At 38.6% G+C, this 16,774-nt stretch overlaps 1 protein-coding gene across 1 annotated transcript in view; it reads left to right on the forward strand.

Annotated features, from left to right (window-relative positions):
* The window catches only part of LOC127229121 (contactin-associated protein-like 3), a 115,146-nt gene that overhangs the window by 69,532 nt on the left and 28,840 nt on the right, over window positions 1–16,774 (forward strand). Inside the window, exons 9-12 of the mRNA XM_051194120.1 lie at window positions 2,622–2,793; window positions 3,882–3,988; window positions 9,726–9,845; window positions 12,522–12,722. Of these exons, the coding sequence (XP_051050077.1) occupies window positions 2,622–2,793; window positions 3,882–3,988; window positions 9,726–9,845; window positions 12,522–12,722 (600 nt within the window). The remainder of the gene's footprint in view (window positions 1–2,621; window positions 2,794–3,881; window positions 3,989–9,725; window positions 9,846–12,521; window positions 12,723–16,774) is intronic.

Below are 16,774 nucleotides of genomic sequence, written 5' to 3' on the forward strand. Positions count from 1 at the left end.
GTGATCAGTGTCCTGATTGTCTGGGATTATAGGTCTGTGTCACAAGCCACCATCAAGTGCCACTTGATGGTCATGCTTCTTATATATGTATTGCATTTACAAAAACTCATAATAAAAAGACACTGTGTCACAAGCATTGGTATTTGTTTTTTTTTATGCATATAGAGTATTTTTTATTTAATTTTATATAACAAAGTCCAATTAAATGAAAGCAAACATTTATACACAATATTTGGGAATTTGGGCGTCGTTCTTTCCAAACTACTTCCTGCTGGTAAGGGGCGCTGTCTTGGGGGATTCGAAGAAGATTCAGATATCCTAGCTGTAGTCTGTAGGGCTGTTTTGTCCAGCTGTTTGGAATGTAGGATCAGCTTGTACTCTGTTTCAGGCGGTCTGGTGTGATCAAACCACATTAGTCTGGAAGGAATCCACATCTTTTCATTTTCTGTGGAAACAAAAATAGAAATACTTTTCCCCAGTAACTTGTTCTTCAACTTAAATTTTGGAGTCAAAGCGTTTTTTTTTTTTTTTTTTTTTTTTATTTTTACATGTCGATCCCAGTTCCCTCTCCCTCCCTCCCTCCCTCCCCCCAAGCCCTCCCTCCCTCCTTCCCTCCCTTTTACCCTCTCTACCCTCTCCCATGCACTCTAAACACCCTCCCCTCCCAACCCCCCACCACAATACAATATGTAGGGGAATGCCATCCAGTTGGGGTCATGTAGATCTGACAGGTCCTGTGAAGTAGGGACTAGGGCTTCTCTCCTATCTCTAGAATAAGGCAGTTATCCCTCCATGGGGGATATGTTTGCAAAGTCCTTTTGTGCACCAGGGATACATCCTGGCTCCACTGTCTGAGGTCTCTTAGACTGCTCAGACCTTCTGGCTGAGACCCATATTCAGGGGGGGTCCGAGTCAGACCCCTGTTGGCTTCCCAGCTATCAGTCTAGTGGCCCTTAGCTCCTCCTTGTTCAGGTAAGCTGTCTCTATGTACTTCTACCGCATGGTCTTGTCCTCTCCATCTGCTTCTGGGTTCTAGTTTGACTCAGTGTTTATGTATGGGTGTTTGCTCCTGTTTTCAACAGGCATTAGTTGAGGACTCCATGGAGAAGTTAGTTGTTGATCTCACTCTCCGGGAAGGGCATTTATGATAGCCTTTCCACGGAAGCTGAGATTGTTAGTTGGGAGCAGTCTTGTAGTTCCCTCGACCTTTCTTTGTGTTCAACTTTATCTTCAAACCAATATTGGCTCCCTCTTAAATGTTCTCTCTCTCTGTCTCTGTCTCTCTCTCTCTTTCCTATTTTCCATTCCTAACCAGGCTCAATCCTCCTGGTCGCACATGCCTTCCTCTCCTCCCTCTCATTTTGTCCTACTTCTCTCTCCATTAGCTGTCCTCCCCCACTATACCTGAGGTCTGGGGGACTTGTCCCTTCCCAGTTCTGTGAGGGACTTTATATGAATCTCTTAGAATACAACTTGTATCCTAGTTCCTCTGGTGATGTGAATTATAGGCTGGTGATCATTTGATCTAGGTCTAAAATCCATATATGAGTGAGTACATACTGTGTTCCTCTTTTTGTGACTGGGTTACCTCATTCAGGATGGTTTCTTCAAGTGCCATACACTTGCCTGCGAATTTCAAGATACCATTATTTTTTTCTGCAGAGTAGTATTCCATTGTGTAGATGTGCCACATCTTCATTAACCATTCTTCAATTGAAGGGCATCTAGGTTGCTTCCAGGTTCTTGCTATTACAAATAGTGCTGCTATGAACATAGTTGAACAGATGTCTTTGTTGCATTGATGTGAATCCTTTGGGTATATGCCTAAGAGGGGGATTGCCGGGTCCTGTGGTAAACTAATTCCCATTTTCCTGAGGAACCGCCATACTGATCTCCAAAGTGGTTGTATGAGTTTGCACTCCCACCAGCATTGGTATTTGTAACTCAGCAGAAACTGGTGTTAAATTAGAATATAGTCTTTTGTTAACACATGATTAAAGAACTTGATTTTAGAAATTAATAGAAAGCCAATATAAATATTTCTATCAGGTCAGAACACAAAATGTTTTAAAATAGTCTCAAATGCACATACATGAGAACAGACAAAACACAAACTGGGTGAATATTTAACATGTTTTAGATAAATTTAACATGTTTTAGAGTACTGCATTTTATAGATAGGATTTTCACGATTCAGGAAATCATCATCTCTTAAATCAAGTGTGACCTCTGATTTAAACTATTCTAATTTTGCCTCCATTTTCATTTCCTTCACATATACAAAATGATGCTAAAATATATTAATACTTTTGACAAAATTTAAAATAGAAGTCAAACTGCACTTGGATATGCAACAGTTCTGGCTATGAAAATTGTTAATTTAATTTTATCTTAATTTAATCCAGTTTTTAAAATCCTCAATTCTAGTATTATTTTTCCTTTCATCAGTTCTAACTTGTGTCCTTAGATTACCTCCTCTTCTGATGAGGGCTGTCACTGTGTCAGGTCAGGTCACAGTTCATTTCTCAAGGATGTCAACAAGCAGAAGCTTTCAGCCCTTATAGAATAAACAGTTCTGTCACCGTCCTTGATTTTCTCCTGTCTTTGTGTCTCATACTCAGGCTGTCCCAACAACAGCTCTAGCTTTGGGTGTGAAAGTTCTTTTGGAGGCTTCCAGGGTTGCCTGGGACTCATTTCTATTGGTGACAAAGTAGTGGATCCTATTGCAGTACAGCAGGGAGTACTGGGGACATTCAGTGACCTCCAGATAGATTCCTGTGGCATCATAGACCGGTAAGAGCCTTGCTGGATCATTTTAGCATGCCTCTTTTCAAAGTTTAAAGCTGAAAATAACACAGTGACATCTACAACAAAGATTTAAAAAACTCTTTTGTATCTCTCAATATGTTAACTTACTTTCAAATGATTGCCCTTCATCGGGAGACAGATTCTATGTAGCTGTAGTGATTGATGGCTCTGCCGTTAAGAGTTAATATTGGTTTTACAGCTCCCGGCACGCATGTCTGGCAGCTCACAACCACCTTTAAGTTCTGCTCCAGATGCACTTATATTCTACTACTCCAAATGTGGAATACAGTCATCCAAATACATACATACAAATAAACCCTCCATTAAAAATATTGGACTGGAGAGATGCAGCAGTTAAGGGCGCTGGCTACTCTTCCAGAGAACCTGAATGCAACTCCCAGAATTTATATGGCAACTCACAACCATCTGTAACTCCAATTCCAGATCTGACACCCTCTTCTGGCTTCTGAGGACATCTCTACTTTGTGGAGAAGAGTTATTCATACTACTTTAAACATTCACTGTGCAAGTACCAGCTAAGCTAGTTTTAGCCTATAATCATGTCAGTTAATGTATTAAAAGAACATAATTCCTACCAAATAAAAATTCCACCTATAGGAACTTAATTTAGCACATACTAATTTTTCCCCGTGAACAACAGGTTGATTTTTTAGGAAAGGATAATTAATTTGAACACGAAGGAGCATTTTGTAAGAAGTTGCTCTAGTTACTCTCATGATTGCCTATATAATTTGAATTCTTGAAACAGACCCAAGACTGCATCCACTAGGAGACCCCAGGCTCTGGTCACAGGAAAGTGTGCTAGGAAGGCACTAGCCATGGGCTAACCAATGAGCCTTCTTTCCAGGCAAAGTGCAACCCCAACTCAGCCATCACTATAATTCACAGGAGGTGTCTGACAGGCATACTTGTGAGCAATGAAAGCTGTCAGATATGTGTGATTTTCTCCACTTTCAAGTTATTGTTTAGATATGTTTTATCAGTCTGTCTTTTTATGCTTGTTTCATAATGATTAGCCAACGAGTATAGCAATTGTATTTGTTTTCTTATAGGTGTTTGCCTAACTACTGTGAGCATGGAGGTAGATGTGCCCAGTCATGGGACACCTTCTACTGTGACTGTGAGGACACAGGCTACACTGGAGCAACCTGCCATTCCTGTAAGCTTCACAGCGTGGTCCCTATGTCTTTGTGACTTCCTTGTTCTTTCATTATCTATTTTGATAATTTTGTTTCATTGCTCATTAGTTATGTTTATCTGCACATCTTCAAACATGCAGACATATCAAGTATTGCAGTACCCAACTAATATCTGGTTTATTTTAAGCCACTTTATTTATTGTTTATTTGTTATTTGCTTATTTGATGCTGCAGATTAAACCTAAGCCTTGTGTTTGATTGACAAATGCTGCACCACTGTGCTACAACCTCAGCAGCTAACCTCACCTAATACTAGGGCAGCAAGAGAGTGCACATATAATACTAAGTAGAGTAAAAGTGGACCTTGTCATCTGTAGCAAAATAATTCCAGTAGAATAAGGTATAGAACAGAGGGGGCTTGAGAAGGAAAGTGCTTAATGTGAAAGCATGAAGATGTGAGATTCCCATCTCCATATAAAGGACGGTCATGGCAGTTTGCTTGAAATGTCAGTGCTAGGCAGACATAGACAAGGGGATCCCTGGGGCTGCTTGCCAGCCAGCCTAACCAAATTGGCAATCTCCAAGTTGATCCAGGTTGAATGAGAAATGTTATCTCATAAAATAAATTGTAAACTGGGTGTAGTGACACACACCTTTAATCCCAGCACTCAGGAGGCAGAGGCAAGTAGATCTTCGTGGCCAGTTTGGTCTACAAAGCTACATAGAGAAACCCTGACTCAAAAAAAAAATCAAAAATAAAATTTAAAAAAGAAAAGAAAAGCACTGAATAGAACTGCTACATGGTAAAGTTTTAGAGGAGGCAATTAAAGTCTCTTAAATTGTGATTTTCTTTGGTGGAGATGATAATGAATCATGAAGTGTGTACTTACTGAGCTCTTAAATAGTCTGTCTTTTTCTAGAGAGTTCCATGAATTAACTCTTTAAACTTCACAGGAGCTTCAGGAATAAAAGACTGTTATCACTTTCATTGTAAAGACTAGGAGAAAAAGAGGTTATGTAGTTTAATGTCCAGCTAGTTGAAGACACAGTAAGAATTTGAGCTAAGGAAATTGTTTCCAGAACCTTCGCTTTAGGATATCTGAATATCCTAATTAGACAATAACACCTGAAACAACTAGGAACTTGTAACTCTCAGGTCTCACCCAAATCTACTGAACCAGAATCTCGGGATGTGGGAATGTGTTATGTTAGAAACATAGATAGACATATTTGTGTTTTTCCACCATATCAGGAATTATTGACTAACAGTAAATTCACAAGCTACATTGGTTTCATTAACTACAGTTTACCAAGAAGTCCTGATTTTCCTTGATAGCTGACTATTGGCAAAGACAGGTTCTTTTATTCCAGCCTTAATTTACACATCAAACAATAAATATATCTATATATGTTATAGGTCACAGAATGATTACAAATGGGTTAAAATGTCATAACAAACTTCAAGAAATTCAAAGATACCTTACTGGGGGCAGGGGCCGAGGTCCGGTAGAGATGCAAAGAATGTCACTGTAGGGAGCTTAATAAGATGCTAGTAAACAATGAATGCAATCTAGAGCAGGTGCAAGCTCTGGTAGAGCTTCAGAGACAAAGTACAGCATCTCTGAACAGTAGAGGTTAGGTGCCGGTCCAGGTCTAGAGGAACAAAGAGATGAATTAATGAATGGACAGATAATGATTCAAGTAGGTCCCATAAATTAATGGCATCAAGCTAAGCTGATGACCTACTCTTGTTGATCACTTGATGCACACACCAGGTGGCCAGGTGGTGGTCTATCTCCATACTATTAGGAATCTTCCTCTTTGTGGGGTTCAGGTAAGAATGTTGCATCTTCCCTTTAGTTTGGGGTATTAAAGTTTTCAAGCCCCATTTTTAAAATATAAGTCTAACATACCATGTGGTCCAATAGGTCCAATCTACTTTGATAAGTTTATATTGTGGTACAATTTTACTTCTAGGAGTAGTGCTAGGAGTAGTGATATTACTTACGTGAAAACCAAAATTCAGAGTTACGCTGCCTCTGCATTTGAACTCAAGTGTTAGGGTTAGAGTTAGGGTTAGAATTTGGGTTAGGGCTAGGGGTAGGGTCACTCTGCCTCCATGTGGTATTTGAAGGTGAAGTCCAAAGATGCTTGTGAAATGGAGCCTTCTTGGGCAAGGCACAGCCTAAAAAGCCATTGTCCACACAGAATGGAGTGGTAGAGCAGGTATAGTCTGATCTCAACAGTCTGTTTTAATCAACCTCTCTGTTAAGAGTAGTTTTCCCCTGCCAGTCTGGGCCCACCACCGCCCCATCCACAAATAACCCACAGAGATGCTGTATTAGATATAATGCTGTTGGCCTGTTGCTAGCATTTCTTATTGACTAGCTCTGTCTTCAATATTAACCCATTTCTATTAATCTAAGCATTTCCACGTGTTCTTATCTTACCAGAGAGCGGGCCCAGCATTCTACTCTCTCCATCCTCCATGTTGAATCTCCTCCCTACTTCTTCTTCTCTCCTCCTAGTCTCCTAGTCCTGCCTATCTTGCTTTTCTATTGGCCAACAGTGCTTTATTCATTAACCAATGAGAGAAACATATTTACAGAATGACGTCTCCCATCACCTTTCTTGTGCTTTTGATGGGCATAACAATGTGAGATTTCTAGAAGATGGCATTCTATAGTGTCTTCCTGAGTTAAAAATCATCTACCTTGTGTTTTCCAGATAATTCAGTGGGTAAAAGAGTTTTCTGGAACCCACACAAGTAGTAGGAGGGAACCAACTCACAGTCATCTTCTGACCATTACACACACAATGTGGTACATACTCTTCAACACACAAAATAAATAAATATAAATACGTTTAGTAAAAGAATATTAAAGTAGTCTATCTTTACTGAAGAATCACTCTGCTTAAAGTCCATATTATTTTATTGGCCACCAACTTGTTAATAATTAGAACATGGAAGAAGCTAGTGCCTCATTTTTCTACTTCTTTGAATATTTTCTTTTACTTTTAAGATATTTTTCCTGTGCTATAAAGATGGCTCAGTGATTAAGAGCACTAGCTGCTCTTCCAGAGGATCTGTGTAATTCAAAGCACACATGTGGCTTCTCACAGTCATCCCTAGTTCCAATGGATTAAATTCCCTCTTCTGGCCTCTTTAAGTACCAGGTGTACATGTGGTACATAGATATATGTACAGTGGAAACATCTATAAACATAAAATAAAAAGCAAATATTTTTCTTTCTATTACCAATAAAAAAATCACCTCTCATCTCAAAAGGAATAGGAGATAGCTTATTCTTGAACTAAATACAAGTGACCACGGCCCAGGAAACAGATTCAGGTTGCCTCCAAATAATATACTCCAATATGGAAGTAGTCTTGTGTATTTTTTTATAGTTGTAGGGCAAAAGAAAGTCATAGATCAAGGAATTTTTCAAACATATTTTTGGAAACATCAGATAAGTGGGTCTAACAAAGTGGGTCACCTCTGCTAAAGTTTTCAAATGTCACCTGATAACATTGTAAGCTTTGGAGAAAATGGAAGTTAATGGCATTCCAATTTTACCTGATACTCACCACATAAGGAAAAAAGGTTCTTAGAGACTAAAGATTTCCCAATATGATTTGGCCACTGGCACTGTATCTGAAGCATTCCAATTCCCTGCAGTTAATCAGTTAGCCTTATAAAATCCTTAACTTAGGTAACACTTTGTTCTGGGAATTACAGCTAACATCCATGATGTTTCTAAGAATTTCTCCTTAGGAACAATTCACTCATCCAAAGCCTTTACAGAAGTGGTATAAGACATTGTCTTAGTCAGTATTCTATTGCTGTAAATGACCACGGCAACTCTTATAGGAGAAGGCATTTAGTTGGGGCTTGTTTATGGTTTCTACATTTTATTCCCTTATCAATATGGTGGTGACACAGATACATGGTGCTAGATAAGGTGCTGAGAGTTCTTCATCTGGTTCAGAAGACAGCAGGAAGTGAAAATGCCACTAAGTTCAAAGCCCACACCAATGAAACACATCTACTCCAATGAGGCTACACATCCTAGTCTCTCCCAAGAAGTCCTACTCCTTGATGACTAACCAATTAAACCTCTGAGCCCATAAAGGCCATTGCTTTACTTTCCTTGAACATTTGAATGTATTTTTAAATTTGTTTATGCAAGCAAATGTAGAAAATTCAAAGTAAAAACGGTACTTATGATAATGATATGAATGTGCCCTATTCCCTTTGTTTCGGCACATTTTATTTGCTTAGTTAATTTGTCTCCAAAGGCCAAACTGAGCTTGTTGGTACATCAAAAGCCTGACCTCTGAGGCTCTAGTGAAAGGAGCCACTATGGTTGACACTGATCAAGTACCTTCTCCAAGGAGTCATATGCTTTCTTAACTTCATTGAATAGGTCTTTCATGTTGGTCAGTATGGTACCTTGCTGATCTTTCTCTGGCATTTAAGTTTAAAGTTAAGAGTCCCATATCTTGGTAAGATATTTATATGCACAAATGAAAATGTTCAATTACACACAGTAAATAAACAACATATAAAGACTTTGTCTCCTGTTTTAAACTTGAATTATCATGATTTTTCATTTACAAAATGCTTAATAAGGTTTCCTTTTAGAATCAACTTAATTGTTTTTTAATGAATAGAAGCTGCTAATTTATAAGTTGTATTTATGTCTTCAAATTTTTCATTTAAAGCAAAGTATATCAATACTGAATTATTTTAAAGGCTTATTACAGTGTATTTATTGGACAGTACCATATAACCTGGGTAAGTTATAACTAATATTTGGCAAATTTTAAATTATTACAGTTAGAGTAAAATTTACTCCTTTACTTAGTCCTGCAGAATAGTTTCCATGTATTTGAACAGAACCATGAATCAACAGCATGTAGGACTTGGAACTACAATTTCTCTAGAATACCTCCTAAATCTTTAATACTATTCATCAAAATAACCATCCTTAACTTAAAAGCAAAAGAAAACATGCACACAGAGGGATTACAATCCCTATAAGTTATCAAATGATTTTCTATTGAAGGTATTACATTGCCAGTGTAACCTCCAGTGTGTGTGTGTGTGTGTGTGTGTGTGTGTGTGTGTGTGTGTGTGTGTGTATGTATACCCACAGCGACGAGAAGAGGATGTTGGGTGTCTACTGTTTCTCTCCAACTTATTTCCTTGAGACAGGGTCTCTCACTGGACCTAGAGTTAGGTTGGTGGCCAGCAAGCCCCACGGACCCTCTCTACCCTATACAGCTCTGGGGTTATAGAAATGTTCAGCCATACCTGGATTTTTATTTAGGTGCTGGCAATTTGAACTCTGGTCCTCATACTTGTGCAGCTGGTGCTCTTACCTGCTAGGCCGTCTTCATTTTTAATAACTGACACACTATTTTCTTTTTACTAAAAAAATAGAGATATACAACAAAGATTTAGTAGCATCTAACAAAATTGAACACAAATTGATCTTAATTTGATAATTTCCTTCTACCAATTTCCTTCTTTCTAATCTCCTCCTTAATTTGATAATTTTCTTCTTTTTCTCCCTTAATTTAAAAAATTTAATATTTCTTTTGTCTTGTCAGATATAATGCCATATATTAATGAAAACCATGTTGGATCATGTAATTCATGTATCTATAATTTAGAAATGAAAGCCTTTTGGACAGTAATTGAAAATATTAAGGGGTTCACTGTATTTCTGGTGGATGGTATTTCCCTACAGCCATCTATGAACAGTCTTGTGAAGCCCACAGGCACAGAGGGAACCCTTCTGGGGTTTACTACATTGATGCAGATGGAAGTGGACCACTGGCACCATTCCCTGTGTACTGCAATATTTCAGGTATGTTAATAGTCTTTGGATTTGTATAGCAGTTATACATAAAATCAGAATCAGAGTAGACTAAAAAACCTACTTAGTTGACAATATTATATAGAAATAAAGTTTGGTAATTGTATAATATTGAGTAGAAATACTGCATAGGTATATGTTAATTTTTTGTAAATAAAATTTTATATGGCAAAACCAAAAGCCATGCCAGGCCATCCTTATTGTTCCTACACTTCTTATAATCACACGTTCATATCTATCACAATAAATACTAAGCTTTGGTTATAAGATTTACATATTTTTACAATTTAGAACAAAAATACTAATTGCTAAAATGCTAGGAAATAGCATGTAAATAGTACAATTTATATATGCCTTAGAAAATTTAATGATATGTATGACATAATTTTTTCAACATCAAGGAGATTTGATTTTCTTGATATTATAAACTACCTTGGTTCAGATATTATTACAAATGAACACAGCTTGATTATTGAAGATTACATGATAATTGAATTTTTACAAAAATTTGCTTTTACCAATCATTTTTGAGCTTCTCTAGAAAGAAGAAATCTTAAATAAATAGTTCTCATTTAATATGCTTAGAAAATGTGCTAAGGCTTCACAAATTGGCCAGTAACCATGTGGGTCATCAAAGACCAAGAGGGGAAAAAACAGAAAAATGAGTACCAAAGAAAACTAAAACAAGGGAAGTTCAGATGATTCAGAAGCACCTGTGCAAAATATGTGCTGGAGATCATTATCACCAGAACTACTCGATAAACAAACAAAATAGAAACAAAATGCAGCTTTTCCCAGGAGCCATTTGTATCCTAAATTGTCTTGAGTCAAGTCATTTCCATAAAGTGATCCTGGAAAAATCAAGGTACCCACAAAGCTCAAACCATGAACATCATAATTTAAAGATGATCAAACTAGAGGCTGCACCACTGATAGCCAATAAAATAATGTCAAGAAATACAAATAAAGCAACAGCAACATTTAAAGGTCAACAGTCAAAAATACTGTTCCAGAAATTTGGAAATGGGTATGTGGTGAGAGCTTTCAAAAACCAGTGTCTTCTGCTGGGCATGCCAAGTTGCCTGTAAATTATAAGGAGCTAAACAAAATGAAAACTTAGCTACTCTTCCTAGACCCATAAGAGAAATGACGTCACAAAGAAAATCATTGACCATCAAACTGGAAAGACAACGTGGCAGATACAGACCGGAGCTTAGTGGCAGCCTCCATGGAAACACGTGCCAGGGTAGAGATATCAAAGTGCAAGTGTAGCCACACTTCTAGAGATTCAGACAGAAAAGTCTGGGAGTTAATAATTCTAGGGAGACCCCCATCATTTAGAACTTTTTCTCTTACATTTTTCTCTTACAAGTTTGACCAGATTCTCATAGTTAATAATAGAGAAAATTTTCTTCAAACTGCTAGAAGAAGAGATGGCTAAGAACCACTTGAAACATGCTGTACTTCCCCACAATTTAGATGCATCTTCATAGTCCATCCTAGTTCCAAAATTCTTAATGATTATTAAAAGAAATTGTGGATCACTGGGAACAGTTCCCATCCTTTCTGATCTCTCTGATTATGGTATCAACAGCAGTAATTATTTAAATGAAGTTTTGTAAATAATGATCCACATCTCATTATGTCCTCAGATTACCATTTTGTTCTTCAGAAAGGCAGTTTTACAACTAGAGTCCCAATCTCTGTTCCAAGGATGTTTTCTATTATTACCTTTAAACAATGCAAGACTGCAAATCTATTACTGACCAACAGTCAAATCAGGTCTTCAAGAACACCAAATCGTGACCCTGGTCAATAAATAAATAAATGAGTAACATGTGACTACTTTCACTGACAAATTTATCTCCTTTATAATTGATTTAGTTGATAGAGAAAACCTGATAATGTTGGGTAGTTAGCTTACAAAAAAAGTAATTTCAGTTTTTAAAACCTATAAAATTAAAATAAGTATATCTAGAACATGTGTGTGTTTGTGTAGATACAGATGCAATTGTGTGTATAGGTGCATATGCACATGAATACACATTTGTGTAGAGACTAGAAAACCTTGGGTTTTGTTCCTCTGGCATCTCCCAAGTTTATTTTGTTAGGAATAATAAGGCTCTTAAACTTGTCTCATGAATCTTTGACAATCAAGCTATTAAATTACTGAGATGTAAGCCCAGGTGATGGCTCAGTAAAAGAAACTGAGTTCAGATGCCAGCACCAGTAGCTCCACTGCTATGGGAGGGAGGAAAACACACCACACACACACACACACACACACACACACACACACACACACACACACACACTCCAGATGCACCTTCCTTAAATTTGTCTAGTGAAAACAACAGACACACAAATAAGGAAAATGCTATTAAAAATAAAAAGTATTCACACATCATTTGACCTCATTCTTTTGTTATAAACATACTTTTAAGAGCTAGAAAGTCATATTATATGCCTTTAGATGTGACATCGTGGAAGTTTAAGCATCAGTACTTATCCCTAAGTACTGAGTTCTGCTTGTGCGTTGCTATACAAAACCCACATGAATGCAAATGCATTTTAAAAATTAACTCATATTAGACATGCCTTTGGTCTGTGCTTTGTAAGCATCCCTGCAGCCCGTTGACTTCTGCTCTTTGCCTGGTTTCTTCTTAGCAGACACAGCATTGACTGTGGTTCAGCACAGAGGACCTGATGCAGTAACAGTCAAAGGTGGCCCAGAAGGACACATGCGTTCTGCAACCTTCTCCTATGCTGCCAGTGCAGCCCAGCTGCACATTGTGGTGGATGTTGCAGAGCACTGTGAGCAAAAGGTGGCTCTACAATGCAGGACCACGGGCCTCTCAGATATTGGAGGTAAGGATCCAGTGTAATGCAGAAAGGGTCTATAGGGCAAAGGCACAGCTCTGCAGACTGTAGGATGTAGTGCATTTCCAGGAGCAAAGGGGCCAAGGTCATTTACTAGGAGCTTACTCGAAGCCTTGCCTAGTTCCAAATCAGACCCTGATTGGACCACAGAACAGTAAGACCACCCCTGACATCTTATAGTTTTCCCTCCCTCTATTCCTCCCAATTCCTCCCTAGCTCCATCCCCTTTCTGTCTCTCATTAGAAAAGAACAGGCTTCCAAAAGATACGAATCTGTTGTTTTTACCTAAGTTGTTCTATTTACCAATAAAGACTCAAGAGTCAGACATTGGAGTGAAAAACTTCTAAATCAAAGAAGCCAAGAAGCGACAAGCTGACCTTCTGCTGGAGACCCAGAAGAGAGTGTCTCTCCACCCATCCCATCCCAAACAAACAAACAAAAAAAGTGATTCTCTAACTCCCTCTCTGCTCCTTCCTGCGCATCTGTCTATCTGTATTCCTGGCTCCTCTGTCCTCACTAAGGAAAATTCCTGCGAACTAGTCACTGGCTCCAGCCCTGATCTAAGGTTAACTTTATTAACACAGTCTCAGAGTTTCACAGTGTGACAAAATATCCTGCAACATTTCCTCATTTTTGTCTAAATAAAATTGAGAGATTTAGCTATAACACAGTAATACTATATATAATAAGAACAGTTATCAGGTACTGTGTAAATAAAAAGGAAGGGTTTTAACTCTAACACAGTGAAACTATATACAAAAGAACAATTAGGTAAGAATTACATTCATAATGTTCAGTCCCTTTGTATTTGGCAAATTCGAAGAAAATTTCTATTATCTATCCTATCTTGGTAAGTTCAAAGCTTTATACCTAAACCACTTTCTATCATAACCTGTATCACCAGCCTGAAATTACCTTTTTTGAACTTAAAACATTTTCTTTGACAAACAACTTAAGCTCTTATGTCTCTGCACCTTATAAGTTTTACATGTAATTTGTAAGGTTTTTCTGAAATTTTTAACAAAGAAAATGGCATAACTATCTACTTTTCAATACCCATTAGAGACCCAAGAAGGATAAAATATTACCCAAGTAAACAGGAAGTGCAGAACAAACAACTTCCAAAACTATAAAATTGACAGTGATTGCTGGCTACCTGGACAGTCACCCAAGGTTCCTCTGCAATGGTGGAGCATTCATCTTTGGCCTACAGGCCTAGAATATCTGACAGACTTTTCTGTTAAGCAGGAATTTTGAAGGATTGATTTACCTTGTTTTAGCAAAGTTCAGCAGTAGACTTCCTTTGTGTCATGCTTGTCCAATTTGGACAGTGTCCTGTCAGCTGTTGAGGCAAGAGAAGTTTCTTGCCCAGTGGCTAACTTTGCCACAATGAAAGCAAACTCCATATGGAGGTTCTTCTATGCCCATAATCCTTTTTTGAAGTAAATTGGTGCTGTCAGGAGCAGACATGCTTCACTGGCATGAAAAGTCTTGTTCTTAAATGTCATAGTCTATAGATCTCTGAAGAGAAAGTGTGTGTGTGTGTGTGTGTGTGTGTGTGTGTGTGTATGAGGATACATAAAGTCTGTCTACATTTAAACCTTCACTATAAGTTTGATTGTTATATTAATTATTCTAAACAGTTTGTAATAGTAGCTTTCAAGGCCTAGAACTTTACATTACAATTTAAAATGAGTTGCACAGTTATAATACCTTACAGTATGTTGTAACAAAAATAACAATAAATTTGTATCAATATACAAAAATCCATACCAACATAAAAGTTTGGGACTATTAGTTGCTTTTTAGTCTAAAAGTAGACTCAATAATCTACCCCATTGTCTTTCACTCCTATACCCCCCCTTGTTTCTTTTCAGAAAGAGTTGTGAATTTTACCTCCTTTGAAAAGTTTCATAACCAATAAAAACTTGCAACTAACCCCCCTAAATATTGACAAACATCCATAACCCAGTGAACAACTGAAACCACCCACCCTACCTCTTGGGAATATCAGTATCATGTTTTATTATTATTATTATTATTATTATTATTATTATTATTATTATTATACATATCTATCCCAGTTCCCTCTCCCTCTTTCCCTCTCTCCCACCCTCGCATGCCCCCAACCACTTTCCCTTCCATCCCCTCCCCCTACACATGTATGGTGATGCCTTCCAGGAGGGGTCATCTAAATCTGTCAAGTCATTTGGAGTAGGGACTAGGCCTTCTCTCCTGTCTCTAGGTTAAGGGAGCATTTTTCCATGGGGGGATGTGCTCCCAAAGTCCTTTTGTGCACCAGGGATACATTCTGGTTCCACTGTCTGAGGTCCCTTAGACTTCTCTGGCCTTCTAACTGAGACCCATGTTCAGGGGTGTCTGAGTCAGTCCCATGCTGGATTCCCAGCTATCAGTCTGGGGGCCCGTTAGCTCCTCCTTGTTCAGGTCAACTGTCTCTATGTGTTTCTGTAGCCTGGTCTTGTCCTCCCTCTCTGCATCTGGATTCCAATTCAGCTCAGTGTTTAGTTGTGGGTGTCTGTTTCTGTTTCCATCAGCTAGTAGAGGAGGGCTCTATGTTGGTGGATAAGTTAGTTGTTGATCTCATTATCAGGGAAGAGTATTTATGGTAACCTTTCCACGGTTGCTCAAACTGTTAGTTGGGGTCAGTCTTGTAGATCTCTGGACAGAGAGAGAGAGAGAGAGAGAGAGAGAGAGAGAGAGAGAGAGAGAGAGAGAGAGACCATAAAAGAGGGAGCCATTATAGGTTTGAAGAGAAAACTGAGCCTGTAGAATGTCCTGTGTCATTTTCTTAAGAGTATTTCCTGCTGTCTGGAGCAATGGCATCTTCAGGGATGCTAAGAAAATTGGGATAATGGTCAAGTCTTAAGAGAGTTAGCTGTATCATTTGTTGTCCAGTCTCTATGTGATTGGAAAGTGCAGGGGTTATCTGAAGCCCTGGCTAGAGCAGTCTGTGAGGCTGAATCATCTCAGGTGGCCATCTCAAAATTGTTCTGAGCAATTTGTAGTCCAAAGTTGATCTTAGTTGGAGTTGTTCATTGTAGTGAGATAGTCCTTCTGTAGCACTGACCACGCCCATTGGGGGGTGGAGCGATGGGCGGAGGTGACCTGAGGAAGGAGGTCGGAGGGGGCCAGGAAGGTGTTCTCTCTTTTTGGCGTGACTCGGACAGGAGAGGATCGGGTTGAATTTCCTGGTGTTCATCTGTCTAGGTTGTAAGTTATTTCTCCCTGAATAAACATCTATTCGGCCTATTTGTTTATCCTGATCCTTATTTACCGCAATATCTATGTGCTTGCAGGAGACAAATATAGAAGACTGCTTGACCTTGCCAAGTCAGGGTAAGACAGCCATTCTATTTCCCTGCTGTTGTTGTGGTCTGTCAAGTTCTCTTGGCCTTAGCCAAATCTGGGTGTACCAACGTCGCTGTGAGACCTAGGGTGACTGTTCAGGTGGCTTTCTGTTTCTGTCCTTGCTGCACCTTTTGGAAGTTGTCCATCCGCATTTCCTGTCTATTCTAGTATTGTTAATTTCCTTCTCAGGTCTTGATGAGGTTGAAGATTAAACTATCACAACTATTATTCTCTCTTCCTAGTTAGATATATTAGGTACTAGACTTACGTTTTCCAGCTTAGGACAACTCTATTGTAAACTCCATTATGCCCTCACCCTAGGACTAGATATGTAGGTCATTTTGTTCTCGATTTTCCTTTTCTTAGAGCACACTTGTTATTCACTGTTTTGTATATAGTTTTGTATTAAGCCTAAATCTTTTCTTTAGACTAAAAGGGGAATTGTAGTGAGGTAGTCCTTCTGTAGCACTGACCACGCCCATTGGGGGTGGAGCGATGGGCGGAGGTGACCTGAGAAGGAGGTCGGAGGGGGCCAGGAAGGTGCTCTCTCTTTCTGGCGTGACTCGGACAGGAAAGGATCGGGTTGAATTTCCTGGTGTTCATCTGTCTAGGTTGTAAGTTATTTCTCCCTGAATAAACATCTATTCGGCCTATTTGTTTATCCTGATCCT

This window comes from Phodopus roborovskii, unplaced genomic scaffold (genome assembly GCF_943737965.1).
Source record: "Phodopus roborovskii unplaced genomic scaffold, PHOROB, whole genome shotgun sequence".
Classification (NCBI taxonomy): domain Eukaryota; kingdom Metazoa; phylum Chordata; class Mammalia; order Rodentia; family Cricetidae; genus Phodopus; species Phodopus roborovskii.